At 37.0% G+C, this 11,682-nt stretch overlaps 1 protein-coding gene across 1 annotated transcript; it reads left to right on the forward strand.

Moving 5' to 3' along the window:
* Positions 1–839: 839 nt before the first annotated feature.
* Positions 840–1,232, forward strand: LOC125870126 (uncharacterized). The gene has a single exon (XM_049550479.1). The coding sequence runs from the start codon at positions 840–842 to the stop codon at positions 1,230–1,232; it is 393 nt and encodes a 130-aa protein (XP_049406436.1).
* The last annotated feature ends 10,450 nt before the right edge of the window (positions 1,233–11,682 follow it).

The following is an 11,682-nucleotide window of genomic DNA, read 5'->3' on the forward strand; positions in this document are numbered from 1 at the left end:
AAGAGGCTATCTATAGATGGGATGATAGACCGATACACAGAGATTTGGATCACCTTGAAATCCCATAAGTTCCAGATTTTTACTAAACCCCGGGGCCCTTACATTCCTAATTAGCTCCGGGAGTGTTTCATTGCCTACGGAGCTTTAGTGCCACAAGAGAAGAGGAAGGTTGTTGCCTTCAAGCCAGTAGATTATGTGATTGTCAGCGGAAGGAAAGTAAAATATAACAATGATGATATCGATGCAGTATTGGCGTGCACCAACAACATTGCAGATGACTACCAATACATGATTAAGATAAAATCCTTGGAGACTATGAAAAGTTTGTTAGCCCCTTTTTTATCTGACGGTACTACTTGGTGGATCGACGTCGGAGCACCCATATAGTAGAAATATCTAAATATAGCAGTAAGGTACTGGTTCGGCTTCATCAGCAGCATAATATTGTTATCCCAAAATGAGTTTATCCTCCGCCACACGAAGGTGGCCTATCTTGGTTCCATCATTGATGAGAAGAAGCTGAATTTAGGCATGATCATTAGACAAGAGACGGTCATTGATCCCATTCCCGGTGTTGATCACCGAGTTGTGCAGGCGAGCTCGAGTACCCCGAGATGAGAAGAAGGACGTGGAAGTGATTCCTACCTCCTCTATCGACATTCAGCGCATTGAGGCCTAGTACTTGAAGGATAGGCTGAGAAGAAGAAGGCAGCCCCAGTGGACTTATCCCCGGTGGTGGGCATTGAGACCTTACCTGCAAAGGCAATATTACCTACTCTAGCCTCTGGGCCTTCAGGTATATCTAGCTCTTCCCCTTCTATGACTCCTCTACAGCACCAATGCCTCCTAGGTCTGTTGCTAGTGATTTTGCCTCCGGACCTCCACTCACCCAGGTTGTGATACTACAGATGGGACATCTAGCCTATATGGCTAATAGGTGTAGATCCAAGCTAGAGGCTACAGTCCCTGGGATGATTCAGAGAGCTCTCACTGCTGTTGTGAAACCTTTCAGAGAGCCCATTGATGCCTTTGCGGCAAGGATAGAGGTGTGTGAGAAAGGTCAGGGAGCTACTAGTGAGATGACGGCCCAAAAGGCCACAATTTCAAAGTTGAGAAAGGATGTGGACCACCTGAAGTCCACATATACGTTGATAATTTTTGGGACCGTGGAGATCCCTACTATGCCAACTGATTCTGATGTGCCTCCGGCCACCACTAGAGATGAGGTTTGAGCTAATAAGGTGGTTGTTGATAAGTACGAGGAAGAGACTGATAAGGAGTAGCTTGGTCTTTAAGTGGAGACCACATATGAGGGCCTGACAAGGGTTGAGGAGGCTATGGTGCATTCAGCCGTGCAGATTTCATTGGCAGATACACCATGGCAGGCTCTAGTGGAGCCAATGTTGCTATTAACCCAACCATCGATGCCCAAGACTAGAGTGTTACACCGAGCACTGATGCCCCAACAAATGGAGCGACTGAGTAGACATACCATTCCTTACCTCAATCTCTGTTGCTCTTATGGTTTTTCTATTTTAGTTGCATTTGAGGACAACTGATTTTCTTTTGTGGGTGGGGTGAGGTATTTTTATACCTACCTCTTTTGATTACATGTTATGTATATATATTGGGTTTTTGTGTTTTAAATCATGTGTTGATTCTATCTTGTGGATATTTGAGCTTGTGGCTCCTTGTTTTGAATGAAAATGGCTTTTGACCCATCTGAAAATTTTAACGACCTCTTGTTGTATGTGAATGTGGCTATTCTTGTGCAAATTTGAGTATCGTCTATGATCAATACTGATGACTTGAATAGTTTTCTTAATCGAACAAAATGAATGTGCGGCTACGATGTGGCCAAATGAAGTTGCATAGACAATATGTGAACTTTTTGCATCTCGTCATGACTAGCTGGTTATAGAATAGAGTATCTTGTTATGAACATTGCACACTAGCTCGAATGAGTCTCATTTGATATTGGTGTCTATGCCTTGTGTGATGAGCTTACCTTGAATAATGTGTGTGGTGACACCTAGAATTTCCCCCGTTGGTCCGGTTGACTAAGTGATGCAATCTCTTGAAATGATCTTAGGAAAGAATTTTGATGAGTGAAACAATTTGATAATATACCTCTTTTTGTGGCCAACCTTGTGAGTTGTGTGAACCTTACTTGAAGCCCTTTGATCTTTATCCTTTTCTTGGAAGAAACTTGAACAATTGTGACCCCTCTTTATCCATTCACCAATAAATCTCATGAAGTGTGTTTTGTTTGAATATCCAATTTAGGCCAAGGCCTAAGTTGGAGGTGTGGTGAAAAGAGAAGGTAAATCAAGAAGTATGAAGAATTCCCCCTTGAGCCATGATCTTGAAAAAGATGGAACCCCTCCATATAAAAAAAAGAAAAAGAAAAGAAGAAAGCAAAAGAAAAGGAATGAAAAATTTGTCAAATAAAGTTGTGAAAGTTGCAAAAGGAAATGAAGTGTTCCGTAGTCCATTGAAAGTTGAATAATAGAGTGAATTTTGAGCATGATTAAAATGCTGAAGTAAAGGAAGAAAAGTGATGTTCAGACCAAATTTCATGAGTGTAGTAGCCACTAAGTCTAAATGACCATACCTTTACACTCAACCCCATTACAAACCTTGAAAAGACCTTTTTGATCTTGAGTGAGCTGAAACGAATGTTGATAGGAAAATAAGGGAAAACATATGGGTGAAGTCATGCATGTGTTCATCTTTGTGAGTGTGAGAGTTGTATGTGATTCCGGAACTATCAATTGTTGAGAAATTGTGTATGAGTATAGAATCATCGTTGTTGTGAGGGCATTTAAGTACCTTTGTTGAGCTTGAACTTTCATTTGAAGCGAGTATTGTGAGCTTGAGAATCTTTTGTAATGGTGAGCTTGAGAATCATTGAGTGCAAAATTGATTCTTGCATAAATAAGTTGAGTCATGTCGTGTGCATTCATGATTGAGTCTTATGTAGCACTGTTTGAGATATCCTTTTTGAAATGCTGAACTTGAGTTTTACTTGAGGACAAGGAAAAGTTTAAGTTGGGGTGTTGATGAGTCCGAGATTTGGACTCATTTAGGGCTTTGTTTATATAGATTTAGTGTCCTCAAATGCTTAATTTGTGCCTTAAACTATTGAAAAATCCTTGATTTTCATGTACATGGATTGAGGAATAAAGCAAGGACAATAACATGCAAAAAGGAACAAAACAAATTGAAGAATTGAAGAAAGGAAAGCATGGTGATCGACAAGAGTGTTGGCGACTCGACGAAGGGCCAGTTCCACCACCTAAAGTTCCAGAGTGCCAACCCTGAGGGAAGAAACCAAATCGGTGACAAGAACGAGTAGTTGGCGAATCGCCGAGTGATTCCGCGATACAGTGATAGTTCGCCTAATGTTACAGAACCCAAGGATTCTGAATGACAATGCGAAAATGTAATGGAAGAGATCAAATGGCGGCTCACCGAGTGGTTCAGGGAGCCCGACTTACTTCGTTAAATGGGCCTTCGCAACATATTTTTGGAAACTATAAATAGAATTTTGAACATTTAGTTTATCAATGAATATAGTAATCTGGGATATTTTTTTGATTCTTATTTTTCAATCAGAACTCTTAGAACATTTCTCTCAAGAGTTCTTCCTTAGCTTTGAAGGATTGAAGAAAATTCACTTTTGAGAAACTAGAAGTAGGTCTTTGAGATTCATCAAATTGGAGAATTGTAAGGAATAAATTACTCTTACCCAGGTTATGGATAATCAATTTGGTAACAATTTTTACCTTTTTATAATGTCTATCTAAAACCCCCATTTTTGGGGTGCGAACATGTGATTATGGGCTGATTTAATTTATGGGTATTGCTAATTGTTAGTTTAAATGCTATTTAAAAGTTAGTTTAATCATTAATTGTGGTTTAACTTAAGAATTGAAGTTGTAAATGCAGTTCTATGTTTGTGTTCTTGGCTTGCGAGAGAGAGAGGTTTTAGAACTAAAATTAATGACTGATGATTTGTGGGTATTGGGCTGACCTGGGTTTAGCTTGAGAGAGTGAATCCTAAACCCTATCCCACACATTCAGCTCGAGAGAGTGAATGGATTAAGGTGTGGGCTGCTCTTTCGAAAGAAATCACCTGATTCAGGGTAATTGTTCGAGAGAAACTTACCTCAATTATAGTTTAGCCTACTCACAAATATCTAGCTATTTGCTAATAGTTGCAGTTACCCATATGTCTACAATTGCCTATAATCGATCACATCCCAAGAATCCATTTCATTATTGTTAATTTCTAGTTTTTGTGACTACTTTTAGCTAATAATCTAAAAACCAACCCCCCCCCCCCATTTGACATTCGTGTCACCCTTTAACTTGAATGATGTCTTTATTCGATAATTTTTATTTCTATGACTGATTTGACCACATTTATACATGCCAATCCAATCTGAAACACGTACCTCTCCCCGTGGGATTCAACCCCAACTCATTTAGTTGAGTTTAATAATGATTTACGATCGTTGTCACTTAGAATTGGAAGTAGTGTCTTTGGAACGTTATTAATCACCAATGAACTGATGGAATTTATTGATCAACTGAATAGATAATATGATTTATGAACCAACAAATGAAGATATTGATACTTTGTTACTTGTCTCTTTAGTTTGAATTTGTGTGGGGGATAATATGCTTTTTTGGAGTGAATCGATAATAATTAAAATACAATGAAATATTCAAGGGAACGTTATTATATGTATGTCTATCTGCCTTCAAACATATGTAATTCTTTTAGTTTTTGGCCAAGAACATCCCTACGTTATATTAACAACTTAAACTACATCCTTGAAAACTATACCTGCAAACGGAAAATACGCCTAAGATCACTACCGCACACTTAGAGCCTTGTTCGTTCTCGAACAACTTACTAACTAATCCTAGACCTAGACTCCATACTATGGTATTTGTGCATCCGCCACTTTCTTTCAAGGATCTGTAATCAGTTAAAACAAGCATGTTTTCACTCAAAATAGGCCTTTCCCACTTTCATACATCATACAACTGTACAAACAAGCATGAGTGTCAGTTCATTAACCCTCCTAACAAGCATAATTTCATTTATGTCCCCACTCAAAATATCTTCCAAGGATGCACAAGTTTCCAGAAAAAGGGTCTTAGAAAGGAGATTCCTACATGATGGTGGCCATTGCTGCTAAGCTATCAACTAGTATGTTCTGTTCTCCGTAGATATGGATCACCTTTGGAATACTTAGCCTTCGAAAGAGGCACCTGCAATCATCCAAAATTGAAGAGTTGTGCAAGTTAGTGTTATAAAGTGACAACTACTTCCTAGGCATCAATATTAACTTGCAGGGGCTGTAAATTATGCCTAAAAGTTATAGTCAATCCATGTAAAGGAGCGAGTAATTCAGCTTAGAAAACATTTTTGTAATTTAAATCGATGAAGTAAATCCTAAATTCCATTGTCCGCTCCTATCCTAAATACTCCCGTTCCTACAAAATTCATGTTATTGTCCACCCTTGCTTCTCTATTGACTATGTAAATAGTTTCCTGGGGGGTTCCTATGTCACAGAAGGGAATTTTAGATTGTCCTAACTTGGTTGTACATGCTAGATATTTAACAGCATAGTAATTAATGATCAGTGGTTTTTGTTCAAAAATGAGTTGGCTACGTTGTGTCAAAATGGACCATAGATATAATCGTATGAAAAATCTATAGGGAATAGGGTGAAGGAATACATGTCATATGATGTTAAAAACTAAGAGTAGGCAGCAGATAACGAAGAAAAGTTTCACTTGAAACTACATAAGACGAGGCTTTTCATTTCACTTGGTGATACATACAATTTACCACTCTATTAAGGAACAAGATAAGAACAAATTATAGTAGGAACCTTTTTGTTAGAAATAATAGAGGTAAACATTTTCATTGTCATTCAAATACTGGTACGTAACCTCCCACACTAGTCTGATGATCATAATTCGTAGCATCCAAATATTTCCTCAATTGCTTTTTCCATCAAACCAAGTTTGTAGATTCGAGTTACTGCTAAACTGAAAGAACTCTTGGCCTTTGGCAGACCAAATAAATAAAATTAAGAAAAGATAGTAACCTATTAGCAACAAAGAAAACCACTGAAGTTAGATACTATTTAGACAAAGACTCTTATTCCATGATTCCTTTACCATAGTAACTGTATTTTAAAGAGCACTAGTAATGAAGATCCTACATCAAACAATAATCCCGGCAAGGGGTATGCGTAGTTTTATTAGAGCATTCACCTGGCATGATTTTCATGTCACTCACACTAAAGATATGTCTCATTCACTTAAAATGCAGCTTGAAAGGATAATCAATTTCCAACTTTATTTAGTTTTTTTGAGTTTTGAAGCCACCAAATTCTACAACCAAATAAATGTTCTAAGAAAAGTTGTTTCATAGAATATGCAAAAAGAAAAAGGACTAGAGAAGATCTCAAGCAGACCTTGTGTGACAATGTACCTTAAACATGCAATGTAGGAACAACAACAACAACAAACACTGTATTCTCACAAGTGGGGTCTAGGGAGAGAAGTATGTATACAGACTTTACCCTTACCTTCGAGAAGGTAGAGGCTGTATCCAAAAGAACTTAACTGTACCTGCAAGACATGTACAAAGTGGAAACTTACAAATAATTAGTTACATAATTGTAATTCATCTGAGCATCTGCAACCTTCATTGTTGCTTAATCCTTGTTGGTTTTGTGAAAGTGGACAGGCAAGGCTTTCAGTGTAGATTTCATTCGACAAACGGGCACCAAAGTTAGTAACCTCTTCATATCTAATTGGATCATCGCATATCTTTTTGATAACATATGGTGTATCCTATTGATTCTGTATCACTCCAGGTGCTCCATAAACAAGCAAAGTCTCACCTTTATTTGACATGTACCATGACGGGTAAAGGAAATGCCTATCAAGATCATTGAGACACTTGATGGTATACATTTTTGTCCAAGACTCTTTAATCCCATACTCCACCATAACCCATATATTTACACGAGTGAGTAGGACTTTCATACTAAGTACAGAAAGGTTATTTTCCAACACTCCTAGCTTAAAACCAAAATCTTCTTTTCCAAAGAAAGGGGGCTCTATATTTCCCCATTTCTCAGCAGCCATATCCATAGAAACGATGCCCCAGATCCCTCGACTTCTATGCTCGCCAAGACCACAAGAAGTAGTCGAATGAAGCTTCCCAATTAAAAATGTAGCCGGAGTTTTGGAGCGCAAATTATCCTCTAAATTGTCCATATTTCTCCAAGAATCACTCTCTAAACTATATATTTTGACCTCAACGGTAGAATAAGTGCCATGTTGGTAAATTGCAACAATACATACTACCTTATAATCATCACATAACTCATCATTTCCAAAACCATATATGAAAAATTGGGAATATAGCAAGAGTTAATGGAAAATGGAGGGAAGATGAGAAGAGAGGAACTTGAAAAGTTCTCTTATGCTTTAGTAAAAATGTGTTTCTCCCTCATTGGTGGTGGAAAGAAAAATAGAAGGGTTTAAATAGAGAAACACTTATATTAATTGTTAAATGGGTTGGCAAGAGGGACCCCCATTGTGCTGTCGTCGTCGCTCGCTCGCTCGGCTCGACTTCGGCATCAGTTTCGGCTTTGGAAAATGATCGAGAGATTATTTTTTGGACAAAGTTTGTTTCAATTATTTAGTTAATTATTTATTTAATTAATTAAATTAAATTAAATGGAAAAAATGTTTCAATTAATTAGTTAATTAACTGAAATGTTCCTACCCTACTCAAATCCGCGTGACCCGTTTTATTTAAAATACTTTCCCATTTTATTTAAATTTCCTGCCGTTGGAAATGACTGTTCTGTAAGGTTGCAACTTTCATGAACATCCAATGACCGTTTGAAAGGTTGCAAACTTTCATAAATTATCGTGTGGATTCTGAAAGGTTGCAATCTTTCGGAATCAGTTCCTCTTGGCTATATATACAAGTTATTCTTCAGACTTTTTACTTACGAAAATTTCTGATTTCTTCTTCTTCTTCTTCTGCACAAATATTTTCTTTGTGTACTTTACTACTGTTGAGTGGCTCGCTGACACCAGAGTTATGGGTATCAATAACTTGTGATTGAGATCATTCTATCCTGAGAGGACATATTCCAAATCAAACCTCGGATACTAGAGGGGAATAATTTCCTTAAGGGGACATTGTGTATTCAGTGGGCTTGATCTTCTTCCTGTTCTATTTTTTGCAGATTCTGGTATGTTTTTACAGATTTCAGATTTGAGATTTATATTATGTTCTTCTGTTCTTCACTGTTTAATTAAACTTTTGTAACTTCGTGTTTCTGCAAAGTTTATTGTAATTTGTAGTACTGATTTTTTAAACACAGATTGGGCAACAATCTTAAGGAAATTAATATTATATTTTTTTTTAATATGTGTTTCTGGTGGAGACAAAAACCTTCTTGGTTTTATACTCCTGTTAAAGTTTGCAATTTAAGTTATTGCTTACTGAGCCATTTGTATCGATTTTTGTTTATTACATGTTCTGATTCTGATTTTGAAATAGAAAATGATAATGTCACGGTGGTTGTTGGTGCACCAACCCGAACTGCTGTACCACCAGCAGAGAGACTGGGAAAATTCTCTGGTGTGAATTTCAAATGATAGCATCAACAGGTATATGTTTGGCTTACCAGTCTTGGTCTATTGAAATTTACCAATGAAGTAACTCTGGTGCCTGCTGATGAAATGCCAGATAGAGAAAAATTCATGATTATTGAAGCATGGAAACAGGCAGACTTTCTATCTAAGGGCTACATTTTGAGTTCTTTAGAGGATGACTTATATAATGTCTATAGTGCGATGACAACTTCAAAAGAATTGTGGGATGCACTTGAGAAGAAATATAAGAAAGAAGATGCATGCTTAAAAAAGTATGTGGTCACAAAGTTTTTAGACTATAAAATGTCAGATAGTAAAACTGTTTGATCACAAGTGCAGGAACGTCAACTTATTTTTCATGATCTGATTACTGAGGATATGGTAGTAAATGAAGCTTTTCAAGGGGCTGCAATGATCGAGAAGCTACATCCTTCATTGAACGACTTCAAGAATTATCTAAAGCACAAACGTAAGAAAATGAAGCTTAAAGATCTTGTGATTTGACTCAAGATTGAGGAAGACAACAAGACCGCCCAAAAGAAGTCTCGTAAGAGTTCGACAATAATTGGAGTGCTCCAAGAAAGGATAAAGAGAAATACAATGGCAAAAGTCAAGCAAACATCGTGGAAGAAATGGAAGATGCAAATGAGCTCTATGCAATGATCTCGTAGTGCAACTTAGTTGGAAATCCCAAGGAGTGGTTTCTCGACTCAGGTTCCACTCGACATATTTACTCTACGAAAAAGGCCTTTGCAACGTACACTCCTACTGAGTTCGATGAAGATTTATTCATGGGGAACACAACAATAACAAGGATTGCAGGAACTGGGAAAGAAATGTTGAAAATGACATCCGGCAAGGTGTTGACTCTGAACAACGTTCTGAACTTTCCTACTATTAGGAAGAATTTAGTTTTTGCTGCACTGCTCGTTAATAACGAATTTAAGTGTGTCCTAGTTAGTGAGAAAGTCTTAATAAGTAAGAATGAGATGTTCTTAGAAAAGGCCTACCTCACCGAGGGCCTCTTCAAACGGAATGCAATGGTTATTGACAATATTAATAAGAATTCAGCTTCTGTTTACTTATTGGAGTCAAATGATTTATGGCATGCCTGTTTGGGACATGTACATTACAAAGCCTTGCGAAAATTGATTACTTTAGAAGTATTGCCTGATTTCAAATGCACTAAATCGAAATGCGAAATTTGTGTGGAAAGTAAGTTTGTTAAACATCCTTACAAGTCTGTTGACAGGAATTCAAAACCTTTAGACTTAATTCACACAGATATATGCGATATGAAGTCGACACCATCTCCTGGTGGCAAAAAGTATTTTATAACTTTTATTGATGTTTGCACTCAATTTTGTTATGTATACTTGTTTAATAGTAAGGATGAAGCAATTGATGCATTTAAGAAATACAAAAATGAAGTGGAAGATCAATTGAATCTAAAGATAAAAATGATTCGGAGTGATAGGGGTGGAGAATAAGAATATCCTTTTACTGAGATATGTTTGGAATATGGTATTATCCATCAAACTACTGCACCCTATACACCACAGTCAAATGGTTTGGCTGAATGGAAGAACATAACTTTAAAGGAAATGATGAATGCCTTGATAATCAATTCTGCTTCACCGCGAAATCTATGGGTGGAAACAATCCTTACGGCTAACAAAATACTCAATAGGGTACCCCATAGCAAAACGCAATCGATTTCATATGAGTTATGGAAAGGAAGGCAAGCCAACTTGAAATATTTCAAAGTGTGGGGGTGTCTAGCCATAGTAGAGGTTCTTTTACCCAAGAGGGTGAAAATTAGACCTAAAACAATGGATTGAGTATTTATTGGATATGTTGTGAACAGTAGGGCCTGTCGGTTTTTGGTTCACATATCTGATAATCCTAAAATTCATGTGAATACGATAATTAAATCAGATAACGCTGAGTTCTTTGAACACATTTATCCGTATAAAACTGAATGTGAGTAGACAAGTGAAAGACCTAAACGACCATAGGAAGAATTAACGAAAAATACATTACCTAATGAGAATACTAGGAGTAGTAATCGCCAATGGAAATCCACTTCTTTCGGACCAGATTTTGTGAAATTTTTGCTTGAAATTGAGTCTCCAACATTTAAAGTTGCTATGTCTTCGTCTGAGTCAATCTATTGGAAATAAGCAGTCAATAGTGAGATCGAATCAATTTTAAGTAATCATACTTGGGAATTGGCTCATCTTCCTCCAGGAAATAAACCTTTAGGATCAAAGTGGATCTTTAAAAGGAAAATAAAAGCCGATGGGACTACTGACAAATATAAGGCTAGACTTGTAGTCAAAGGATACAAACAAAAGGAAGGTCTAGACTACTTTGATACATACTCTCCAGTAACAAAGATAACATCAATTAGGATGTTAATAGAATTAGCGGCAGTGCATGATCTTAAAATCCACCAGATGGATGTAAAGACGGCCTTTTTAAATGGAGAGTTGGAGGAAGAAATTTACACGGAACAACCTGAAGGGTTTGTGGTTCCTGGTAAAGAAGAGAAAGTGTGCAGACTTGTGAAGTCGCTTTATGGGCTCAAGAAAGCACCCAAACAATGGCATGCTAAATTTGACCAAACAATGTTGGCAAATGAATTCAAGATTAATGAATGTGATAAGTGTGTTTACATTAAAAACATTCCAAATCATGAAGTCATTGTTTGTCTGTATGTTGATGACATGTTAATAATGAGTAAAGATATTGACGATATAAATGCTACTAAGCGCATGCTATCCAACAAATTCGATACGAAGGACTTAGGAGTTGCTTATTTGATCTTAGGGATCAGGATTCTTAAAACTCCTCAGGGATTTGCATTATCTCAATCTCATTATATTGAAAGAGTATTGGATAAGTTTAAGTACTTGAATTTCAATGTTGTCAAAACTCCAATTCAATTGGAATATGCCAGAGTGTTG

This window comes from Solanum stenotomum, chromosome 7 (assembly GCF_019186545.1).
Source record: "Solanum stenotomum isolate F172 chromosome 7, ASM1918654v1, whole genome shotgun sequence".
Classification (NCBI taxonomy): Eukaryota; Viridiplantae; Streptophyta; class Magnoliopsida; order Solanales; family Solanaceae; genus Solanum; species Solanum stenotomum.

Coding starts and splice junctions, on each gene's coding strand:
- LOC125870126 (XM_049550479.1), top strand. CDS start 840: ATGCCTCCTAGGTCTGTTGCTAGTGATTTTGCCTCCGGACCTCCACTC.